This window comes from Haliaeetus leucocephalus, unplaced genomic scaffold (assembly GCF_000737465.1).
Source record: "Haliaeetus leucocephalus isolate CR32 unplaced genomic scaffold, Haliaeetus_leucocephalus-4.0 Scaffold203, whole genome shotgun sequence".
In the NCBI taxonomy this organism is placed as follows: Eukaryota; Metazoa; Chordata; class Aves; order Accipitriformes; family Accipitridae; genus Haliaeetus; species Haliaeetus leucocephalus.
In genome coordinates, this window is record NW_010972639.1 from 660802 (window position 1) to 687061 (window position 26260).

A 26260-nucleotide genomic window follows, 5' to 3' on the forward strand; every position below is an offset into this window, starting at 1 on the left:
TAACTCTAACACTTCCCCCATCTCAACCATCATCTATTTTTAGAAAAACATTTTTAGACAGCAGTGTCTACAACATGGACTGGGTACACGATTTGCTTGGGAGCATTCAACAGCCCCTCTCTTCTCAGCAACCCAGCATCACAACTGAGGGATGCTGGACTTCAAATCCTTCCTCACAGAAGAAGTGGAAAAGAGAACAGGTGTACTGCAAAAGCAGATCTTTAAGTGGAGTTTAGTAGCATATTCTGCAATGAACAGGAACACCATGTGGACCTGTAGACCGCTATATGGGAAAAGATCTCTGCAGAACCAGCGCTGGAGGATGTCTCAGGTATCTTTGTTCCAGCCAAAGGCATGTGCTACTGGGAGATGGAGAGGTGGTCAGGCACATACAGCTTCTGGTGGAGGTACGTAGACCATCAAAATTACTGTTGGGAAGAGAGAGCCAGGCAGAGGGGTCAAGGAGCATGAGTCCACTCACACTAATACTGGGAGATTCAGAAAGTTTCTTGTGGAAGCAGGGAACAGTAGAAGGCATAGGCTGGGAAGGGGTTTAGGCAAGGTTTTGTCAGAGAATTGCTGAGGAAAAGAGTATTCGAATAGAAAAAATTGCCGGTAGGTATCAATGTCAGTGCTAAACTGGCAGGAAGAAGCCTGTGCCTCTGTGATGCTGAGAGGGGCGAGGATGGCAGCCAGAGGTGTGCTCACCCAGGCTGAGGGGAAACAAGGCTATTTTGACTAGGACAGCTGACATCAGATAAATGGTATACAGTAGTCCTTCTAGTAGACCATAGCACTGCCACCAGACACAAGTGGTGGTCCATCTCAGAGTAAACACTCATAATTCACCCGGCAACAGTATCCAGCCCACTGAGAACTGCATCAAGGAAACATGAACACGAGGTACACGCACTCTTCTCTGAGCAGATGTTTTCCTAGTTTTCGCCTCCCAGAACAGCAGAAGCATAAAGTATCTAGTGATATGGCCTTCAATGTGGTCTGCTTTTTATTAAGTTTCTTTCTTCTTCTCTATTTCAAAAACTCAATTTCACTTTATGATTACAGAAAAAGAAAATTAATCTATAGAGACACTTACCTGCTTTGCAGGCACAAGAACCATCTACTGGTGAACAGATGGCTTCATTTTTGCAGTTGCACACAGACGAACAGTTTACGCCGTATGTCCCCAAAAGACAAGGAGTACCACAAGCAGCACCCTGAATTACACAAAAATAGAGTCTAAAAAATATTTGAGGAGGTTCAGACAATACTACTAATAAATGACCTGGTCTGACTCAGGTGCTACAAAAGCCAGAAAACATACAGCCCATGGCTGTCCTACACTGTCATTAAGTTATCCCGAATTTAAGGGAGAGGGAGTTCTTCATGGTTTTTAAGTCTACAATAAGCATTATTTTCCCATGAGCTGCTGTGAGAGCTCAGGTGACATAGCTAACAGCTCTTGGTTAGATCAATGGACAGTATTTTCAGTAATAAAGAAGCCCTTTATGAAACCAAAACATGGTAAGACAGCAGTTTAATAGAAAATAATGTGGATATGTAAAATATTTTTAAGAATTAATTTGGATGAAGTTTTCACAGTTATTATTCCTAGAACAGTCATACTGTTAAATGTTTTCTGTGTTAGATTAGCATCCAATGCACAGGTAACAGCAAATGTGTGTAAAAGCTGCAGAATAATCTGTCCTGAACTGTAAAAACAAATGTCTTTGTCTAGAGTTTCTCTGGATGGAGCATGAGGAGTTGGTGCATCAAGATAATGACTGAAACCTATCGTTCCTCCCTTTATTTACACCTCAACAGCACACCCTCATTCTTATCTATATCTTATAAAGCAACTAACTTTTCTTTCTTAAACTGGCTTCATTTCAGTACTGAGAACCAATCACAAATTTTGCCTTTTCAGGGTCTTATCTTGTAACACACCCAGTGGTACGTAAATATCCTTGCCTCTCTTTTACTGTGATGGAGAAAGGACGCTCTGGCATCTTGAAGAATTTGGCACTTAACTAAAGGCAATGGAGTCGAAAACGGACTGTGAGACTTATTTACCTTAAATCCAGGGGCACAGGTGCATTTTCCAGTCACACTATCGCAGTCAGCACCATTTTGGCAGCTGCAGATCTGCTGACATGACTCGCCATAGAATCCCGGGGAACACGTCTCATTGCAGTAGAGCCCAGACCAGCCGGGCTTGCAGGAGCATTCCCCAGACATAGGGTGACAGCTGCCAGGAGGGGATGAGAGGATAAATAATTCAGGACTAAACATGACATCGATATTTTTTTTTTTTCCAGAGAACAAAATGCTGTTATAGATAGGTTGCATAAAGGATCTTGCATGCTATGCATAGAAATGGTTTTACTCCCCAAACCACAAAGCAAAGGGTTCTGTGTAGGTATGTATACATGCATGGCAGTTAAAAAATGTAACCATACAACATATAGACATTTTGGGAGGACATGGAAAGCTAGTTGAAAAGTAACCTATCTGAAACATAGTTTTTACCATAAAATAGATACCCATGGTTACAAATATTAAGGTGATGAAACCACAAAATTCCCCAAAATGTATCGTTAGGTTTCCACTCCAAGTATAATAGGATCATTTTCATAACACTGCCCAAACTCAGCAGCACGTTGTCTGAGAAATGTGATGCTTCAGTAAAATAGCATGGCATCCAACACAAAATAATAACACAGCGCCCAATGAGTAGCAAGCATGCTCTTTTCTTTAAATAGTTGGTTGAAAAGAGGACAACTGGCATCTTTTCGGGAATGATACAAAATAATTTGCATTGGGCAGAAGTCAGATACACCATCAGAGCAGTGACCTTTTGGAAAGTATATGTTGGCCATACCTGGTGGCTGACCAGCTGTCCCTACCTGGAACAGCAGTTTCATTGAAGGACCAGTCAGACAGCTGTTGCCTCATAACAAATGGACATCATCAGCTGTGCAGAAATATATGTGCTGGAAAAGTGGACACAATGGGGTACTCTGTGGCACTCTGGCAGACAAAGCACTTGCTTAATTCTCACCAAAGGAAAGCCCTAATATCCAAATCCAATACATTTACAATGGGAAGACTGTTTAAACATATTTGTCTGCCACTGATTGAAGTGAAATTCCTTTAAGTGTGCTGGAAAAAAAACGTGCCTTCATCCAGACACATTAAATGACCCATGACAGGAGCTTGATTTTGCAAGATTGCTGATTCCTTGTGCGGGGGTGTGTTTGAAACTGAGTATTCTTCTGACCATTTGAAAGTTTGTTAGGTGCTGTAACTTAAGTAACAACAATATTTTTTGAAAAAGTTGCAACATAATAAGGGAACGCAATATTAGTTGCAACTGCTCCAGGACTGGAGGACTACTCTTGTCAAACTAAGAGTTTCTTATTGCCAGATACAACCAACTGACAGCTTATTGCTGATCAAGGAAAGTATGAATTATAAAGGTTGGAATATCATCATGCATTCTGCTCTCCATATATTGTTGTATAGACTATGACATCATAAGGATTTGGGGCTCTTGAAGATAAAATCTCTTGGACAGTTAAGCTGGTTTACACAAAGTGAGAGGAAGGGTCTTTTCAACTAAATGATATATGCAGAAATCCTTCAAAACTCATGATGTTCATTGTCAACAGTCCCGGGTTTTTGTTCAGTTATAAGTATACCTGCCATGAACTAAGTGGAAATGGAACTATTCTTATATAAAATACATGCAAAATCATGAAAATACATAATGCAGCAAGATAATCAGATTTGTCCCCTATTAACTTCCTGTAGGCACCCAGTGGCATTTGGATCCAATTCCCATGTTTCTTATCAGTGGGAAAATACAGGGCAGGGTATATGAAAAGATTTTTCAATCCACAACTGAATAGTCATTAGGATATGAATTAGAATATATTTACGACATAAAATTAGTAGTTCTGTCATTTTAAGACATAAATCCCAGCATTGTTTGTTGTTGGGTCTTTTTCATTTCAGGAGAGGGGGAGACCACACACATGAGCAAGCATGGGTATGAAGCAGAGGCATTGATATTCTGTGCCCCCCAGTGAGTGTTGCTAAGGCATACTTGCACATATATTGATTGACACCAAAATTAGTATTCCGTAGTTTGTAATTAGATGTAGGAAGCTGGAGCACTTCTGAAGCTTTTTGATGGGTTCTCATGCAGTTAGCTTAATTGGCAATAAGATTTATATATTAAGATAGGGAAATAAAGAGATATTGAAAGATAACTGCCAGTACATCTGCTTTTATTCCTGGTCTTTTGTTCACACTTTCTGGAAATACAACCTTACTCTGTACAGAGACAAAAAAAATACTTCTGGGTAGTTGATACTATATATTTGAAGGACTTAGATGAACTTAATGATTTTCATATGATTTATATAGGTGTTTCACTATTACAATACCCAACTAAGTTCTGTAGCACCCTATGCAATATAAAATTTCCATGAAAAGCTCTTGTACGTGTACGTACAAGTCCATTAGAAAAATGCAAAATTGCAAGATGCCCTAATCTTGACTTTAAAAACACACCCAAGCTATATGAACTAAGCATGTATGACACTATAGAATTCCACTTGACCCTATATATGTATCTCAGAAAAAGGCTGAGACAAAAGAAACCCAATTAGAGCTCATGTCATGAATAAAACCTAATTCCAGCCTGAACTATACCAAATTAGATGGTCATACAGAATGACCTCAGTTGATCTTACCTACAGGTGTAAAGCAGTGGTGGAAGATCACCAGAAAAAGCTTACAAGAAAAAAACCCAGGGACATCTCAAATTTAGCTTGGAGATCAACCTGAAACCAGTGCATATGCTGTAACACAGGTGTAACAAATATCTTTTGTAAACCTTCTAGGTAAATACGCAGCTACAGTCTGCCTTTTTTACATTTTCTGAATGATCATCAGGTGTCACCTGGGTAAAGGCATGACAAAACCCAGTCTAAAAGTGGTTTAGGCTAGAAGAACATTCCTGTACAAAATGAAGTGACAACATTGATGAAGGCAGACTGAGATCTTTTTCTCTTATTCCTGCAAACCGGATCTTCAGAATGACAAGTTTCTGTAAGCCCCACAAACTGTGGATGGAAGTGGCAGGGACACATGGGTCTGCTCATACCAGCTTACAGAGCTGCTGTTGTACCCCACTGAGGAAGTGTGGTTTATGTGGTCTTAGTCTCAGCCACCTAGCACTCACTCTATTTCTTTTCTTGACTGTTAAGTAAAAACGGAAAAATCAATAGTGTCACCTAGTCACAGAGAACAGAGGTCTGTTTCTGATCTGCACTCTTGCTCAAATCCTTTCATATATCTATCAAAAAATGCAATAGAGAATAACCATGGCACAAGAGGGCTGTTACCTGCTGCTGTCCTCTGGACCCTTCAGAAAGAATAAAATCTCTTAAGTATATCTATGACTAACCCTTTACGAAGCATCTAATAAAGGCTGCTGATACAACCAAGAACAAAGACGGGTTTGCCTTTCATCCCCAGGAGCTGCCATCAACCAACAGCAGCAGCAAAATCCCTGTAGCTTAGCCTACCCAAAATGCAAATTACAAATTATTGCCAAAGCTGTTTTGATGCAATTTCCTCAATCATCAAACAGTAACAGAAATATGTATATGTTTTTGAACTACGGTGTATCGTAATGGTTTTGTATCTTTATTTGAAGAAAATTGCTAGACACATACTTGAATACTGCAACTTATGTACACATATTTTACAGCAGTATTTTTTGGTGCTAAGTATTTTTTTAACTAACCTCTAGTTCATTTCTGTATCTATGAATAATAAGAATGTAAGTAATAACCTAGGGCTCTAAGCCTACCAACAGCTCCTCTTTGAGGATATCTAAAGAACTGGTCACACACAGATGAAAAAAGCTTTTAGGATATCAAGGCCCCTAGAAGTCCTAACAGAATCCCAGTCCTACAGACACACAAAGTGTATTTCAAGAAGGAATTATGCCCCCTTTCTCGTGCCCTGGGATTATTGGTTGTTACATTGCTGCTAAATGGGTTAGTGCTATAAGAAGATCCTCTGGCTACTGCAAGCCCAAATAGTACTTGTGGTAGGCAAGTAAGGGATGAGGGTATTCCCTGATGTGCTTAAAAAGTTGTCTCCTGGCTGATTGATATTTACTGAGAGATAAAGACAGCCAGACACAACTGGCTTCTCAAAAGATTCTCAAAAGCGTTAAGTCTCTGCAGGGAGCTTTGTCTTCTATACCATTACACAGATGCCCTCTGATTTCTGTTATGTGGTGGTCTTAATCACTTCCTGACCAAGGGGGAAGGAACCTATATATGAAAAAACCACTTGTGAAGTCAAGAAAATCTTTGTTTTCCTCACAGATCATTATGCCCTTGCAAATATGCTCCCGCACCTACAGGACTGTTAAGTGCCTTTTGATTTGTCATACAGAAGGGAAAATGTTCAAAAAAAGGCCAGCTATATGCTGGTGTTTACATGTGAACATTTGTGATCTGATTTGACCACAAGTTGTCTTCCAGTGATATAAATGAAGGAACAGCTGTGTTGAACATGAATCAGAAGTAATTCCTGTAATATCAGAAATACTGTACAGTGTAATGCATTCCTGTCAAATAAGGCTGCTACAACAGTCTTCAGACAGATTTTCAGGAAAGCAGCTAACCGTAATTCATAATACAATAGTATTTGGTCTACTAGCATAATTTGAGAGCTAGATGGGTCAGAATTATAGTGCCATTTATTCTTGAATGCACTGCCCAAAGAATGAATTGCTGGATTTTATGTCAAAAACGCTGTATTTTTTCAAAAGACATTTCAAGTAAATGGGAAAAACAGAAGTGCAAGCACATAACTGTAAAAGTATATGAATGGAAAGGGAAAAGAATTCAGTTTGCTGTCACATGGTTTGCCAATGAAAGGCATGTTGAACAACTCAGACAATCCACAAAGTAATTTTTCACAGAGGCCTAACAGAATAGGTATTTCCATGTATATGCTTGAGTGCTTTTAACATCACTGCTGAATTCTGACTAAAGGCTTTTGTTTTATCTATGAGGAAAAGTGCATCTTATATACAACATACTGCAGCATTCTATTCAACAGTCAATAGTTTCTGCAAATTTCTTTCACAGCCATTTTCAACAGCAATAAGTTAGATTATGCTCAAAAACCTTATCTAAGGTACTGTGATTAGTAATGCAATTAAGTGTAAGTGAATGTGTAAGTGAATGCACAATGACCAAAGTATTTAATCAGAAGAACTGTGGTTTTTAACAAGACAAAGCTGTCCAGAATTATTCTATAAATATGTTGGCTTGCCTCAACTGACATCTGACATTCCTCCCTCATGGCTGAAAGTTTGTCTCCAAATAGCTAGTTTTTAAATTTTCATAACAATATGCTGGAACACTGCAAAATCCACAAAGACACAGAAAACTCAAAAAATAAGACTCAGTACTGCCTGAATAAGGAGAGATGGTAAAAGGTAAGCTAATTGGAAAAGCATTTTCATTTGATTTCCAGGGATCAGATTTTACCTGCTTTCTAGAGAAATAGATTTTTTTCCTAGGGAAAAAAAAATCTAGAAAATTTTCTGGAAAAATAATTTAAATGACAAAAAATGTATTTTTGAAACCTAGATTTACAACTGGTAAGGCTTTGGAAATTTTGTATTAAAATACAAATGTCACCTACACCAATTCTTATATATGTATACACAGAGAGAGAATTGGGTTCTCCTCTCATGCCCGACTTGTAAGACTATACATCCATTTCAACTGATTTCAATTCAGTTATTTCTCATCTACAGTACACCAGAATATGCAAAGGATGTGTGATGTATACTGACTTTGTATGGTGAAAAATATAACGATTTATTCAGGCAGTAAATATAGACAAAGGCCACACTTTGTCTTAAAAGTTATTTCGTGGGTAAGAGACCAAATACAGCAGTGAATATTAAGATCAAATACAGTTGCAAGCACTAAAATTCAGAAGCTCTTTTGGGCTGATATTTTCTTTTTTCATATGGTTAAATACCAAATAGTCTTACAAGTCTTTATCTGCTTCAGTTTGCATGAAAGTACTAGAAAAATCAGGAAATACTTATTTTCAGATTATATTCAGATTTCTATATTCTATATAGAAAAAGAAAACAGGCTAAAGGGTGTAAAGCCTACCTCCAGGTATTTGGCATGTGGCAGGGACACTTTTTATCGCACTTGAGACCATAAATTCCCTCAGGACAAAGCCTTGTTTCACAGTGCTCTCCGGTGTATCCTGGTTCACAGAGACAGGCACCACTAATATGGTAACATTTCCCACCATTCATACACTTGCAGGTCTCGGCACACTGCACTCCATAAGTCCCCACTGGACACTCATCTTGGCATCTGTAAGAACAATGAACAAAGAAAAAATAGTTTTATTTCCCATAAACTACAGCTTTTGGAGATTTAAGGGAAATATGGTTTATGAGGGATCTCTTATACTGGTCTAATACACCTCTTAAGTAGAGCAGGAATTTATATAACTTCATATTCAGAAGTACCTGTCTCTCTGGTTTCTTTTGCTGCTCAGCTAGACAGGCTTAAAAACATTGGTTCTGCAAATTCCTCAGAAAAAGGTCTTCCTTCTCTCCAACAAAGGAGACAATGTGCACAAACAGACCACTGCCCTTTGCATTCAGGACCAGAGCAAAACCAAACCCTCTTAAATCAGACCTGAAGTATGAAGGAATAAATTTTCAAATATTTTCTTTCAAAAGCCATCCATCTCTAATTTCTTAAAGTGATCTAGATTCTCCACTTAACAATAGTGTGAATAGCCAGCAGACAATCACACCCCTGCAGACACTCAGGCCAGGAAGTTCCCTGGCAATCAATCACACTCAGCAGTCTCTAATAAGAATATTTTCTAATTGTGTTTCCAAACACATGATGTTTCCAGAATACCCTTCTTTCCAGAATTTCATTCTAAACCTATTTTTTTTGTTGATTTTGCCCTTCAAAAATTCATAGGATGACATGGGAAAATCTTCAGGAACCTAAACCCCTTCTTTTCATCTGATTTTTCTAACAGATGAAACTGAAAATTAGTAAAGACTTGAGTTTAACCTGTATGGGAGAGTAGCTGTGATTTTTGTTGCTCCTTAAGGAAAATATATCCTGTTAAAGAGACTTCTTCACCAGACTTTTCCTCTTTCATTCACAAAGCTTTTAGAAGATAGCTACTTTAGCTAACAGTCTTATTTCCTTGATGTTTTACATATGAAAGACATTATTTAACCTAAAGATCAGACTGTATGTTTAGCTGTCTGGCCTGACTATTAAAAGACAATTTTCAGTATCCCGCTTCTAAAACTTGCAACTCATCTACTAATGAGTTTCTGGATAGTAATTTCATTTGGCAATGTATTTAAGAGATACAATACGAGTTTGATGTTTTCAGCTTTAACTTCTCTGTGTTTTATAACTGAACTGTTAAAATTTGGAATGCCAGTACTGCTACAGCATTACTAAAGGCTCCAGCACTAAGTGCACTTAAAACATTTGATTACATGTGTGAGACCAGACCTCTCACCTCAACCGGTTCATGCCTCAGAGCCAAGGATGACAACATTTCATAGCTTATGTGTCAGGGAAAATCCCCCTATTTTTCAATACAAGAATCCTATAAACTCTGAATTATGCTGACATAGACAAAAAGACAAAACAGCTAAATCCCAAAGCTTTAAGGCCAGAACATGCTGACATTTAAGTCTTGAGGTGTGCTGTCAACTCAACAGGTGGTATCGGGTACATAACATCTTCTGCAATTTGGGTACCTGCAAATTTTAGCAAGCTACAAATTGTACAAAAGTATTACTTGATAACAAAACTTGATTACAAAAGATTACTTGATAACTTATTAATGGTTTTATCAGCTTACAACTTTCTCATTTCCCCAGTCCTATAAAAGAATTTCCTTGGTGGTCTCTTTCCATTTTTCATAAACAATTTGGTTTTTTGTATTTTTACTGTATGATTGGTGGTTTATTATGGGAAAATTTCAAAGACAAGTGATACGAGGCACTGCAAAATATAACAGAATTTAGCAGAGCCCTCTGACTGAGGTAAAATGGATACACATGTTCATTTAATGCTTCTGCAGTATTTGCCTCAATCTGATAGTGTTATCCAGAAGTTTCAAGGTATTTGTAACTCTGCCCTGACTGAAGCCAGCAATAAAATCCCCTTTCCTTCAAAGGTGTAGCATAGTAATACAGCTAATAACCCTGTTTAAATGTTTCCTAATAAAGTTAAACAAATAAATCTGAGAATGAATTTTCTCCAAAAGACAATCAGGAATTCCAGCCAAATTAGAGGAAATTTAACCTTGCAATTTTTTTTTTTTAATTCCATCTTCATCAGCTTCTGAAATACCCTTTTCCACTTTGTGGTGAGGACAGGTATCAATCAAAAAGTATTAGGCAGAAGAATTATAAAAGTAGTTTGAACTACATTCTCTTGTGTTAACTCACATCACCCAGAAACTGTTACATGCTCTAGGAGTCCTCTTTTTCTTGCTGTATGACCAAGTTCCAGGAGTCACCACCACACCGAAATCTAAGACAAATACTGTTGAAGCTATACACAACAAGAAGTGGAGAATAGCTTAACACTTTAAAAAACGTCCTTTTTGCTGCTGGTATGTACATGCTAGCTCAGCCAATGCCCACACATTTCTTGCCACACTTCCCTCCCTTGCCAATCCACTGACATGAAATAAGAACCAGGTCTACAACATTGCTTCCGACCCATTCCTGCCCTTGCAGTTTCTTGAAAAACAAAAGAATTGCAAATACAGCTCATTTTGCAAGAAAAGAGGGAGCTCAGACTTGCAAAAAGTGATCAAAATGCTGCAGCCTGTAAGGCATTTCAGATTGAAGTCAGATTTGAATTCCAAGACAAAAAATTTAATTGCTTTTAAAAACACCAGTGTAGTGCAGTGTGTAGACTCTCATATGGATATTCCTTTGATTTCCCTGCTGACTTGTCTGTGCCTCTTTAAATGCATCTACCACTTTCTGCACTGTTTCTTCACAGATGCAAATTTAATTTTGGCATCCAAATGGCTCTAGACTAATTTTTTCTTGTCTTTATGAGTTTTTTTCCCCTTATGTCTGGCACAGCTCTCCCCATGTCCTGTGAACACTCACGTGGGAAGTGCATATGGTTATAATACTTACTATTGTTGGCAGAGATTCCCTGGACTGACCCCAGTGATTAAGCTGCTGCTGACCTCAGCAAACGAGTTGTATGCTGTTTAAAATACATGCAGAATGCTTCTTTCATCACTTTCCACTGCCTTAAAAAATGATGTCTTGCTATATTATTTTTCCAATCTACAAAAGATGATTTTTAGCAATCAAGTTGGAAAATAAAAAAGCTTCACTTCTTCATTTGAATGAAATACTTTAGGAGACAACTCTCCAGCTTGCTCGCTTTGAAGAGGAACCAAATGAGACTCTCTTGCTACTATGGCTGCCAAACATCTGCACAAAACCAAGAGTTTCCCTCCTCACCCATTCACCATAACCCAAACTGCGTCATTCTGCAAGCCACTCAAGTGAAGACCCAGAAGACACTGCCAGAGCATGGGCCACAGCAGGAAAATCCTGAAACCTAGCACTTCCTCACAAAAGGGTAATCACATAGGCACTTTTAACTTGTGACGCAGCATCAGCTAAGTGACATGGCAGACATTTCATAAGACTCTTATTCATATCACATATATTTTCATTCTGCTTTCTACCAGCTTCTTAACTTTCTTTGTCGTAGCAGACCCCTTGCAGGTTCAGCAGTCTGGCAAAAGGAAGTTTTCCTTACCGTTCCCCGGTGTAACCTGGGCTGCAATGGCATTGACCTGTCACTGAGTCACAGGTCCCTCCATTGTGGCACTGGCACTCCTGGGAACAGTTTTTCCCATAACGACCCTCAGGACAAGGCTGACCACAGACCATACCCTGCATGTGCAGAAAAAAAATCTTAGTATTAGATTTGGGATTACAGCTTAAATGGACAAGGAATCAAGTTTTGTGATGAAGGAAGATCAAGGACATCTTGTGTCACTCATCTAGTGCTGATCTCGGAAATGCCAGACTCTTCTCCAGCTTTAAATGTGGGGTATGCTTCAGCACTGGAGGACTAATCTTCTAGGATTTCCATTTTGGAAGGCAAACTAATGAAAAACACTATCTCTAAGCAACAGTGAAAACACTTAGGCGTTTAAGACTAATTGATGTCAGGCTCTTCCCAATTTATTTATCAGGAGTAGTATATATCAAGACATCCGGAAATGCCCTCCAGTGAGTAGTGGTGTAGAAATCAGCAATTGCTGTAGTGCCCCAATTATACTACTTTATGATAAGCTGGGGGTTTTTTTCTGATGAAATGAAAAGCTGTTTGTAATTTCATTGAAAGCAGCATAACTTAAAAGCCTAGGTAGGATGTCTGCTTCCCTTCAACGGGTTTGGAATTTCTGCACTGCTATTTACATCCTTGGAATTAATTACACCTGTGTAGTGAAGGGACCATCAGTTCTTAAGAATTTTAAGAAGCCATTTCAAGAGAAATGTATTTACAGGCATTTCATCAGACAAAAGACATGCAAGTATTTTAGCTAATGTAAGATACTGCAGAATTTATACCTGGCTACTTTAAACCTTCCTTACATGAAAAGTAAAGAAGGTTAAGCTGACAAAATTGTGTTTCACAGAATTGAAAGAACTAAAACTAACAAAGAGTTATGCTTAAATAACTACTTGGAATGGAAAATTAGTCAAAAGGCTAAAGAGTAATTTATTAATTAAGACACACACTAGTATAAAATTTCCATCACTGCTTCATATGTTATCTCATTTTTCATTAGCTGTATTTAAGCAGATAAATGGAGTCAAGAATTTATGCAAACATCTGTATTCTATGACCAATAATTTTGTTCTTCTAACATGAGGTGGAATAAAAAGTAAAAATCTCCATAATCCACATTAAGTACCCAAGTGAGTGGTGCTATTCAAACACACAAAGATGATAATTTATAGCTATGTTCTCTAGTTAGTGAAAAATTGATCTCTGGCACAGGTTACCTCAATATAATATCTCAATTATCATGAGATAATTGAAAGTTCAGTAAATGTGGATTTTCACCCAAAATGGACACTTAAATAGAAAACATTATTAATAAATACTATTGATAAATATTATCTACAAATGTATTTAAAGAAATTATTTGGGCTCTGGTCACCTTCCAACCTTTTGATCACCTTCCAACTCCATTATTTGCCAACTCAGAGTTGGCAGCCTGGTAGTAGGGGAGGGTACTTGCAGCTCCGAGGTCAATTCTTCTTTCCCTACCCACTGACAAAAGGGTAGAAAGTCTAAAGATAATGTCAAACTTCTGATGTCCCATTTCCATCACCAACATTTAACACAGTATCTAACGGTTTGGGGGTTTTGCCATGCATACTGTACATAGAAAACCAGGCACAAAATCCACTGCTAAAATACATAATGGTGTCACTTCCCTATAATATCAAATTATATCTAGAAATTAATGACTTCCAGACAAGATCCAAAGGATGTTGCCTTGTCATAGTACAATTCATGTATTTTGCTTTCCAGAATCCGATATGGTTAAAAAGGCAGCACAGAACTGGAGGATTTTCAGTAACAGATGGTTTTGTAAGTATTTTATTCCATCCCTTATGCTAAAATACGTTTCTCATTACTCTTGGCTACAGGCAGACTGCATTTGCTATCCTCATTTGGTAACCTTTTCTGACACTGCCCGAAATCTACAAATATGGAAGTTTTACGGGCTTGTGTTGATTTCGGAAAGTGTTTTTACCATCCATCCTGGCGGGCAGGCACACTCCCCGGTGACGTGGTGACAGACGCCTCCGTTCTGGCATGGGCATCTCTCCTCGCACTGTGGCCCATGCTTCCCGGGGGGACAGAGGTCCTCACAGCTGGGGAGGTGGTGGTAAACAACAGAGACAACCGTTACTTTGGCACAGACTCCTGTCTCCAGCCACCTCTTCATTTTTAATGCTATCGTTAACTTTTCCAGCCAAAAGTATGAAACAGAAAGCAGTCCAACATAAAGAAATGCACACTGAATATTGCAAAGCATCCATGCAAAAGATCTAATGAAATGGACCGGGCAATCTAGGATTTATTTCTTCTTAAAGATATTTCTTTCTACACTGGTTGGTGCTCATTTGTGGTCACTGACAAAGCTCAAAATCTATTCTGGAATGATAAAGCCAAATAACTCCATGTTTCAACGTGGTTTTCCAGACTTGTAGCCAAACCGTTTCCATGGTGGCCAGGAAGAAGCTCCTGATGCTACTTTTTGGGGCTTTTACTTAACAGTCCAGACCAAGAGGGCTTCTTCTCAGCCAAACATCTGAACATGCACTGCAACATGGTTTGCCCAGCTGCTTCTTAGCCAGCCCTGCTTCTCTGCGTTACACAGCAGCCAAACCAACACCATAGTGTTAAAAGTTAATCTAAACTTAATTTCTCTTGTTAGCACTATTTAAAACTTGTACCTCTCCCCCATAAATAATACAGCCACTGCTTACAAGGCACCAGTGTATCCAGGAGGACACCTGCACTCTCCTGTCACATGGTCGCAGGTAGCTCCATTTTGACACTGGCATTTTTGATGGCAATCATTTCCATACGTCCCTTGATCGCAGCGTTCCTCGCAGCGCCAACCTTTGAAACCCGACGCGCAGTGGCAGGCTCCTGTAATGGGGTTGCACAAGGCTCCGTTTTTGCACTGGCAGCGGCTGCTGCAGTGAGGTCCCCAGTGGTCACTGTCACATGCTGAAGGGGTAGAAGGAAAAATTTACAGCAGTTTTATAATAGCTCATGTTACAGCACTGAAGATACTATGAGTCAACTGTAAAAAAAAAAAAAGTTATAAAATGGAAATAGTTATGTAGTACATCCTCAGTTCTTCTTGGTCCTCAAGGATCTTGGCAGTCAGACAGAATTTAATTTATGTACACAAATTAATTTCTTAGGCATAAAAGCAAACATGAAAACGTGTTAAAACGTGAAGCTATGAAATAAATGCAAGTTCTAGTCTCTTCATTGTCAAAACTCTTCATTACGACTCTCCATCAAATAACAGTTATGGTTGCAGTGAGCTTCCATTTCCCCAAAGAAATCCTGCTAACTTAAAAAAGTAAAAAAATGTGGTCTAAACCCATAAACAACTGTCTGAATCCCACAAGGAAGTTGCAAAGCTTACTCAACATAAGATTATGATTTTTTTCAAATCCACAAGTTCCTACTTGTTTACATAATTGCAAATACTTCCTTTTCAATCTTGCAATATACTGATAGGGCAAAAGAAAACACAAGAAGCATTTCACCAAGCAATAGAAATTAATGATTACATGGTTAAACTTCATCTGGATGTTACAAATTTGGTTATCCAATGTGTCTTCACAATCATTCAAATGCATCTTTTCTTGTCTGCCCCAATACAGCCCATTAAAACCCTATAAGCAAACCACTCAGAGGTTATTTCAGCATCAAAAGAAAAACCTTGCTGTTAAGGAAGAAATCTTTCTTAAGAGAGAAACACAGGAGTTCTGTAAAGACCCAGAAGGTTAAGGTCACCTAGAGTTCAACAGGAATGTGCTAATCATATGGTCAAATGATCTGATTTTATTTTTATGTTCTGTTGATAACAGCAGTACAACAAGAAAGCCTCAGTTGCAGCAACTGGAAGCCTGGGCTCTCCTCTTGGAGACTGACAACCATTGTTCTCCCAGTCTTCTCCTGGGGCAAAAAAGCCAGGCAGAGAACAGGCACACTTTCGTAGACTAATGCAAAGTAATTCAAGAACCCTCCTCAGGGTATGAATTATTCAGCTATAGGAGCTGTTCACTCAGGCTACACAAATAAAAAGGGATTAGGGTCTTGTAAAGAATCTACTCCTTAAGATTATTTTTTTTTCCAGGAGAGGTCACTAGAACATGCATCCATAATGGAGATATTGTGAGCACCTACGCACAATAAAATGCTAAGCAACAGAAAGTATTGCATGTATTATAAACACCCGGCAATACTGTCAAACTGACAGAACAACTGTCCACCTTATTATTGGCCTCTCTCTTTGAAGATGTGTGGGTTTTGTTCTGGACTATACTACTGTCTCCAGCACACAGCATCTCCCAGGTTGCCTTTCCCCATGCTAACTCACATTCATTCAGAACTGCTATGTGTTTATTTTCAACACATCTGCATGGAACAGAAAGTGTAATCCTCATACTTAACCAGTTCTCAGATTGTTGTCAGGAAACTAGCTATTTTGGGATATATATATATATATATAAAAAAATATATGTATGGGTGGTGAGACATCTGAGACAGTCACACGTTCTGTCATGATTGAGCAGACACCCCTACATATTTTTTTTGCTTATCACATTATTCTGGCTTCAGATAACAGTCTTCCTCCTGCTCCCAGACAAAATAGACAATTTCAATTTCAGCCATTCCTTATGGACTAAATAAACAAAAAAACCCCAACCAAAGCGAAACTAAACAAACAAACAAACAAAAAGAACCCCTGTCCTGGCATGTCTAATAAACAGAATAATTCAGAATGATCACCAGATCATGACTGTTCCAGTGCAGAGCTCAGTCAAGGATAAACGTGGCCTGAACACACTCTAGATATAGACGCAATAGGCAAGAGAAGACTTACGCTTGGTTGATAAGTGCGAGCTTGTGTTCTTTCATCAATAGATGGGATATTGGGTGCAGTGCAACGACATTCATGTAGCTGCTTGAAGACCCAGTGTAATGAGTCTAAGAGCCGCACAGACCAGAAACATCTACTACTACGCATCTGCCATTGCATCCAACACCCAGGCACCAAGACTTGCTAGAAACCGCTTCGCCTGTGAAGCCGCAGAGGCCTTGTACTCCCTCTTCTCCTTCTACAGTCCCATTCCCAGTCTGCCTCTCTGGGATGCAACCTGCTGTCTCCTGGAGATATACTGATGTCCAAGGTGAATGTGCTGTGTCTGTGAACTTGAACCTTTCTCAACAATTTTACTGTAAGAGCAGGTACCACACAGTACATAATAATTTATTAGTTTCCTGGCATGATCATCTCATTATGTTTGCAAGAAATCATTAAAATAAAAAGCATCATATGGCTGCTAATAGGATTTCCAGTGTCATGACCAGCCTCCTGGCAACAGCCATGTAGGTAACAAATATTGACTATGCAATTTTTCACTACAGCACAATAGTGAAGCATTCCACCAGGACAGCAGTGGCCCCACCATAGTATGACTACACAATAGTCCTTCACATAACCTCTATCACAAGCCTAGCATCTATCTGTGAGTTATGGGCAGAATTGTGGAGAAATTTGCAAGATTAATGGGAATAAATAATAATTTTGAATGAGATGGACAAATCATGTATTTTACCTCTGTGTCCCCTGACCGATAATCAATCATGTTTCCTACAGGAAATTAAAGTGATTTGTCAGAAATAATGCTGAGTTTACTATTAAAAAAGAAGAGGGTAAAGGGTAGAAATGTTTCCTGTGGTGAGTTTGGTTTATTTTTAATAAGATTTGGAGGCTAAATTTACCAACTATTACATCAGACTATTTCTGTTGCTTCCATTTCTGCTGCTTCCTAGTATTCAGACACTAAGAAAGCTAGGCTGGAAGTCACACAGCTGCTAATCTGGTGGAATGGGATAGTCTTTGAGTTAATGACTATCGTCAGGTTACAGACTGTCAGCTGGAGTTTAATCAGAATAGCTGCTCCGACTGTCCTGACTGCACCAAGGTCACAGGCACACATGCATATGCAAACACTACATGCACACACACGCAGAAGTGTCAGCTACTGGCTTCTGAACAGATTTGGAGCTGTAAATCAGCTGTCTCAGCACAGGGTGTATGTGAAAGGGGAGCAAAGTATAGAGACAAGAGCCCCATGTTCAGAATGGTGCGTTCTGGTTCAGAATCGTTCACAAGGATGAGGTATCTCGGCCCCAATAACTTCTGGAAACAGCCCAAATCCTGCAGAAATGCAAAACCCAATTAGTAAACCAGGGTTAATTTTCTGTATTGATCATACAGAACCAGCCTAATGCTGCTCTATTTTATGCACAGCACCTTCCTTACAGAAGTCATTCTCCTTCCCCTTTTCACATATCTTATGTTCACCCTCAGACATATTCTGTTTAAAACAGATAAACATACTCTGTTTAAAACAGAAGAACCAGCTAGCTGTACTGCTCCTTATCAGCTTTCATAGTAGACTCACAGGGTCCTTTCCGCCTTCACCTTATGCTGTAGCAGAAAAAAAAAATCAAAGTAAATGTTTAATAAACACCATGGTATTAATGCTGCATCTTGTCATTTTTCTTTTTATACATTCTGTTCATCTGGGAATATCTTTTTTGTCACTGCAGTATATGCTGTGCACATCACACAATGCTACAAATACAGGACAGAGAACTTTTTTCTCAAAAGGTTACTTAGTCAAAGCAAAAGTTTGCCTTTGGGAATAAAGGCACTGCATTGTATAAACCCTCATTTAAAATGAGCAAGTATGGTATGAAACTCTAAGAAAATATAGGTCTACCATCATAAAGAAATGCCTTCTGAAACTGAGTGCCAAACAGTGACTGTAGAAACATAGAAAAGCTCAAGGATTCAACAGTAAAAAAAATCACCTTCAAGAATAAATTGCAATCTGTGATGCAAATTGCTATCATTTGTGGGCCTTTTGTAGCATCTTTGAAGATTTAAAATTCTGCATTTCCTAGTAGAATAACTGTAATGTGCATTGTTATTATGCTGGGCTAGATGTGTTTTTATGCACATGGTTTCCGTGAGCGGCTGGTGATTTGCAAATTAGGATGGAGGGAGCCCTGATATTTTATAGTGCAAGGTATGAATTTTTAGAATAATCTGAAGCACATCTGAAGAATTTGGTAACTCTTTTATTACTCCTTATAAACAAAGACATTTTTAACTAAATGTGGTCACAAACTTGTAAGGGTTTTTTCTGCTTTTTTCATTGGTTTCATTAAAAGACAACAAAAAGAAAAGTGCAAATGAGTCCAAGCTTATTCCTGACAAACCCACCTTGATCACCTACAATTCTGTACTTCTCTAAAGAATGGCCTATAATGAGAATAAAATTAGGCTATCAAATCAAATCAAAGAACATTTCAGAAGAAACACCTCCTTAGAAACTCTGACTTGCAACTATCTTTTAAATATGCCAGTTTCCTTTTAACATGATATTCAAGCCAGACAATGTTTATTGCAATGCTTTTTTAAAGATCTTTTCTTCTCTTTTTGTCTTTCTTCTTTCCCAATGGGGAGTTGAAAGTGAAGAATCACAGCAAAACTAAAATTTACTTTTCTTGCTATCATTTTTTGTAGCTGTCTTTTATGTAGCACCAAGACAACAGAATGAGATTTTATTCTGGCTTACACATCTTTCTGCAACGCACACTGCTGTGTGGTTTTGGAAATACGTACCATTGTCACCAAAACAGAGGAGATTCTTACTGCAGCATTCAGCTTATGTATTTTTATGGTCTTTTAAAACAACTGAAAAAAAAATTCCCTACTACAGACAGCAGAAACGGAGCGAACACTCCCTCACTTGGAACGCAATATTGTGAAGTACAATTTTAAAATAAGCGAACAGTGGCAAATATGCAGAATTCCTATTTCTCTGTATCCTCAAAACTCCAACATAATTTCTTCAGATAGGTTCAAGGAGCCACAGCCTTTAGCAAGTGAAAGTTGATTTTCCTTGCTCCAGCATGTAAAACAAACTGAAGCTGCCCATAACTTCAACATCATCTTTGACTGACCTTTCTTCCTTTCTAGGTTGTCACATCAAGCACAAGTCTAAATCTTTGTGCCTTCCTTTGCATCCGTCCTTTGACTCTCAGATCTCTCTTGTCTTGTCCTTACTTTCATGGCCTTTATGGCCTATCTCTCATCTATCATTTGTCATCCAGTATCCAAGTATCAACCCCCACATTTACATCACCCGTGACCTTAGCCCCTTTGCTGCATTTTCAGACTATTGTCTTCCTTGTTTCTCCTCAAGTTACCTCTACAGCTTGGCACAGCTCTCCATACCCCAAGCCATAAAACTGCCACGATGTCCTCCTCCATGTCCCTACCTTATAATTCCTCCTTCCTGTGAAGTCTGCATATAGTTGTTGTGGCAAGTGTGCCAAAACCACTACCTGCCAGTCATTTGTCAGCGTTTGCTTCCTTCCTCATCTCCTACATGTTTCTAGCTTTGTGTTATCTCTTTTCTTTTCCTTCAGCCACAGGTTCTCTGGGGCAGAGGCAACTTTCTGTTCTGTATTTTTACTTGCCCAGTCCACAAATCCCCAGCAGGAGCAGCCATGAGGTCCACCAAGGAGCAGGAATGACCATCATCTGCAACTAAAAGTAGACCAACTGTAAAATGCCATATTTAAAAACTATTCCAGTGTTTTGGAGCAGAGGATATAAACAAGAAAACAGTAACATTTCTAGGAGGACCCACAAATGACTTCATTATTAGAGAATAACTACCACTAACAGCCAAGCATAGCCAGTGTAAGTAAAATAGGCCAACATTAAGAAAACTTTGATTTATCCAAAGGTGCAGCCCACTGACAATCTTGTTATCATAAATTGCCCTAAGGCTGTCCAGAGTTTAGCATTTGGAAGAATGACTCTTCCTTCTGTTCCAGAAGCAAGAAACTTGCTTGTCTTAACATAAATATACATTAGTGGAACTAATACTTTAGATATCTAACTGGCAGTAAGTAGAATCTGATGAATCACAGTAAGAATTTCACAACAAAACAGAATAACTTTTTATGAACGCAGCATTTAAATTCATAAGTAAGAGGAGCCACTCGCCTCAACGTTTTTTCTGATGACCTCAGTAAGGAAACACACCCAGAATAAGTCCTCCCTTTTCTCCATCAACAATGGATGCCTATCAAACTTTCAAGTGTTAATAGAAGGGAAATTTAATTCTAATTCATGTGTTACATAGCCTTGTATTTTGCATACCTGAAAATGTGTTTACTGTTTTGCCCAGAGAGTGCCTTAATTACAATATGAAGGCTTGCAAAGACATGGCAAGCACCACACTCCAGATTAAAATTTTGTCAGAAAACTGGATTGATCTCCTTCTTGACTGGAACAAAGGTATTTCACATACCATAACAACAGTCAAATAGCTCATATATTACATTAAGGCATCATGTACCTTTGGTCTATGCAAGAATAAACTTGGATAATACTTTACGGATCTTCAATTACTTTTAGCTGATAAGGACATGAAAAGTCATAGCCATGTAGATGCTACTCTTAATGATCTTCATTTCTGAGTGTGTTTGTGTTCAGAACAACATTCATTGATTCACTAAGCAAAAACCATGACAGAAATATGAATGTTGTCACTAATCTAAATCCACATCATCCTTATCGGAAAGTTCAGACTGTATTCTTGAAACTACTCTCTGCTATTATGATTTGTTTTAGCTGTGGATCTAAACCATTTGTTTCCCTTAGAATATTCCTGCAGGATGGGAAACAGCTAATAACTCTCCCAAATGGAATTTAAAGCAAATAAAAGTAAATTCCCACTGACTCTGAAAGCTATAAATACTCAAAATAAAATACTTATAAATACTCAAAATACTCAAAATTCTACAAGATGCATTAAGTCCCTAGTGACATCAACCTGTTTGTCAGCCTGGATTGCAAGACAGTAAATGTGAAACATGGCAAACAGAAATTTCAGAGATGAGTCGAAAAAGCCAGAAAACAAAGTGAGCTATTCTGGAAAGTAGAATAAAAACATCCTTTAGAAAACCTTCAAAGTCTTATTTAATAAAAATATTCTATTATTTCCATATTTTTTTTTATGCTCTGTTCTAGTCACCTCAAGATGTTATGAAAATATATGCACATACATATCAGAAAAGAAATCTTTTTCCTTTAGAGAATCACTCATAATAATTATAAAATACCAATGCCTTTTAGTAAAAGACCTATTTTACCTACATCCCAGACACAGAAATGAATAGTAGTGGGTTTTTTTCAGAACACACTTTCTATTAAATCTGGATTTTCTTTGAGTCTTCTGCTTCTATCTGATTTCATTTATTATACTGTAGGCTTTTTACCCTGTGGCACATTTTTCATTCTTACTTTTTGTTTTGTGTATAAGAAAGGATTTTTATTCAAAATGCTAAGCTTTAATGAATTTAGGGATTATTTTTTTTCTTTGTAAAAGCCTTTTGATCTGTGAAGTGGAAGAACAATGAAAATGTGTTTTTCAGGTCCTGTAAAAGACTGGAAGTATATGCCTTTCACATGCCATAAATTTCAGAAGACTCTTCAAAGTGCTTTGGACATCAGAACACAAGGTTGGATAATTGCTAAGGAAAACACACACAGATGTCTCTTGGTGTTCATTTTATCTTGCTACTGAGATAAAACCTGTTAAAAATAATCACTACCATATGAAAAGTTACAAAATTATAAGAATCTGACTGTACTCTATAGAATGGACTGTTGTCCATGATCCTGATTTTGCACAGATCTCCTTGTAGGACCATAAATTAGCTTTTTTCCTTTTTTTGCAATGACTTGAAGGTCGTCTTAATTTTTAAATTAGCAACAAATGTTATCCTTCACATCCTTGAAAACCTGCTAAGAGAGCCACTGACAATATGTAAGTGCACCAATATATATGGCAGACTGAAATTAAAACAGTACTAAAAGTACTTCTGCACTGTTACTAGAAACAAAAAATTTAGAGAGATATTATTCAAGGAATCAACTTAGGTAAACACCACAAATATACTGAGTTTACAAAATGGTGAAAAGCAGAAATGAAAAGCTTCTCTGATCCCAAAGATGTTTACAAATCAGTAAAACCATCACCATTTACTACAATGCCTTCCTTCAGTAAATCTCAACATAAGTAAATTTACTAACTCAGTTTTGTAGAATATATGTTTTTGTTTCTGCTTTTGCTTAAGGATTGGAACTGTAATTCAGCAAAATGCTGAAGCATGTCCACAAAATCTGTTAATTTCCCTAGAACATCAAAACCAAAATACTTTATAGCATTCTATTAAACATAAGAATAATATAATTTTAAATACATCGTTGTACTGAACTCTAGAAAAGCACAGTTGCTATGTAGCCCTGGGAATTCTGATACCATCTACCATAGTGACAGTGTAGTGACTCTGCCAACAATGAAGGTGACGGCAACTTCCATTAATACCTGTTTTCCTTATGTGCACCTGATATAACTTGCTGGTGGGTTAGCTTCTCAACCCAAAGATATTCAGCCTTGTTAGAGGAGAAAATAAAGAGTTCAGCTGGCAAAATTGAGGACAAGTCAGTTAGGGGAATTACAGAAGTAATAATTACAGAAGAATTAGGGGTAGCAAAGACTATGGGGAAGACACATGTAATAAGAAATGGTTAAATTTAAGATTGTTTATGACCTGCTGTCACTTTTGCTAACAGGACACATTTGTGCGTGTAGCCATTTGGGAGCAGGGGCAGGGCACAGTTCTGCATTATTTAAATGAGCCATTTCTCTACATTTTGCATAAAAGCAAATAGCTCTCTGTCAGGATACTCTGCAGTTTCACCTGTGTGTTCAGCAGTTTCTCAGTTCTGGGAACCAAGCCTTTCTGATGCAAGCATGTGGTTAAAACCAGAACCTATTTCTACAGCCTGTTGAATGGCTTGGAAAACTTAAGGATGAGCTAGCTCTCTAAGCATATCTTGCAAGCTCTGTTAGTCAAAATGCTTTTGATAAACAAAAAGGAAAGCACAGCCTTGGTCAAAGAAGCTCAACTCAAGATTCACAAGCTGTGCCGTCAGAGTGTACAAGATATTCCCAGGCACCTTGCCTGGTACTCACACCAGACTTGGGGTGCAAGCGTGTCTGTGGAAAACAGTCACATACCCACCTCTGCAGGGTTAATGGAAATTATAAGCTCCACTGAGAAACTGGCAGTGCTTGTAACTCACGTGAGTGTCTCACACAAGCTATGCCAAGGGATCCTGTTTCTGCCATATTCTGCATCTGCCAAGTCCCATGAAGAAAACAGTGAGATTTTCACAGAATTTGCAAACTTTACAAACACCCATGACAGTAAAGGAAATCTGACAGTGGCAGAGCTACTGTACCTTAAAATTTTCCCTAGTAAATGCATTTAAAGGTAAGAAGATGTTTCTCTGATGTCAGCTTTAAACGCTCAGCTTAATGTATTAAGGAAAAAGCCACTCCTTTTCTCATGCTTTATAAAACCCTGGAGGCAAATTACACCTTAGGGCCACTTGTTCTACCCTCATGCCCTCAGACTATAGCCCCAGTGAAACTCTATTAATCACCAATGGAATCAATTTAGAAATTAAAATCCAAACAAATCTCAGATTACTTAAATACAATAAAAATAGAAAATGCCTATTCACATTTCCACAAACAATCCTAACATACTTGTCATAAACCAAAAACATGTCATTCCCTTTTTGCTTTAATACCCAGGCCAGCCGGGGGATCATGAAGGCTATAACCTTTGCAGACAAATCAGTGTAATATTGATTTTGGCCTTTTGCCTCTGCTCCAGCTTATTCAGAAAGTGTCCTATTGATTTTGAAGGAATTATTTGTGGACTACTAGGCATGAGAAGAAAAACAAAGTGAATGTCCTGATTGCTTAGTGGGGGTCCATGTTAGGCTGCATGTGTATCCACCTTGCACACACATTCAAAACTGACAATGAGATCCATATATTACGTATTACAGCAAATACTGCTGCAAGAGTGTAAGTGGAAAACAGGCAGAAAACAATCTACAAATGTAAAACCTGGTTTGATCATCTCTACACATCTAGACAGCCAACTATCACTACGTGTAGCAACTTTTACAGAAGACTGGCTTTATACACAACCTGTAGTCAAAAATGCTCTTATACCATGTAACAATCCAATCTGACACATGTCAGTTAAAAATTTTATATAAACAATAATCCAGTTTGGGAGGGAGAGGTTGTGTTGGTTTGTTTGTTTTTCAATAAAAACTATTTGTTTACATTTTTAATTTACAAACATACCTATCTTTACCACTGTGTCCTTTTTTCTAAATTCTGTCCTTGTCCCCAGCCCAGAACTGATTAACTTATACTCCTAAAGCTCACAAACACTTCTTCAAAGGGGTGCTGACAGCACACTGGTTGTGCTGATTCTCTCGCTCCAAGGGATAGGTTCAACACGACTTCTGTCCAGTCATTTGTCATTGACCTGACTACTGTGTTAGGTCAATAAATCTTTATTAGAATAACTTGTTTCGCATGACTGTCATCTCTCCTGCTAGAATAGAAGTGTTCTGCAAATGAGTGATCTCTCAATCCAAGTAGCATTTCTTTTCAGATATATGTATGTTATCATCAACTCCTTCATCAACTCCCATTGAAATTCACTGCAAGCAAACACTGCCTAATACAGTATATTTCCTTTAACTAAAAAGAAAATGTCTGAAGAAAAAAATATGTCTCACATGGGAAAGGTTCCCCAAAGACATTTTATTTAATTAGCCAAATTCTGAGACCACCACTCAGGTTTTACTCACAGAAGAATACATCCAATCCTATTTTTCTCTCAGGTGGGATGTAAGGTTTCAGAAAGGCAGAGGATGTGATGTAGAGGAGAGTTATAGGCTGGGCTAGAACTGAGCACTGAAAGAGGACAGCCTCAGTAGTTCAGTCAAATCTTTATCCCTCTTCTCCCTAAACTGAAAGCAGCCACTGACCTAGGCTATTAGGAATTGGATAAGACTCATCACAAAAAGGAAGTAACGGTTGCTACAAAAGAAAATGGGAGTCTCCTCCAAAGTTTAGTCCCCAGAAAGGTCATTAGGCCATAACACACAGCAGTATGCAAAGATAGGGGAGGAAGCTTGCTGATTCAGCTTCTACTGCATAATGCACGAATTTAGCCCATGCAATCACTGTCATTTTTTGAGACAACATTACAGCATTTAGGAAGCACTTGTCTGCAAATACCACCCAGAAAGCCACTGTCACATAGAAGCAGTGGCATACAGTTTG

General features: G+C 38.3%; 1 protein-coding gene across 2 annotated transcripts in view; it reads right to left on the reverse strand.

The window, feature by feature from the left end:
- The window catches only part of MEGF10 (multiple EGF-like-domains 10), an 81179-nt gene that overhangs the window by 37415 nt on the left and 17504 nt on the right, over nucleotides 1-26260 (reverse strand). For both annotated transcript variants that reach the window (XM_010566068.1, XM_010566069.1), the window contains exons 5-10: nucleotides 14678-14924; nucleotides 13939-14059; nucleotides 11919-12055; nucleotides 8229-8441; nucleotides 2074-2248; nucleotides 1097-1217 (exon numbers count right to left, since the gene is read on the reverse strand). In XM_010566068.1, the coding sequence (XP_010564370.1) occupies nucleotides 1097-1217; nucleotides 2074-2248; nucleotides 8229-8441; nucleotides 11919-12055; nucleotides 13939-14059; nucleotides 14678-14924 (1014 nt within the window). The remainder of the gene's footprint in view (nucleotides 1-1096; nucleotides 1218-2073; nucleotides 2249-8228; nucleotides 8442-11918; nucleotides 12056-13938; nucleotides 14060-14677; nucleotides 14925-26260) is intronic.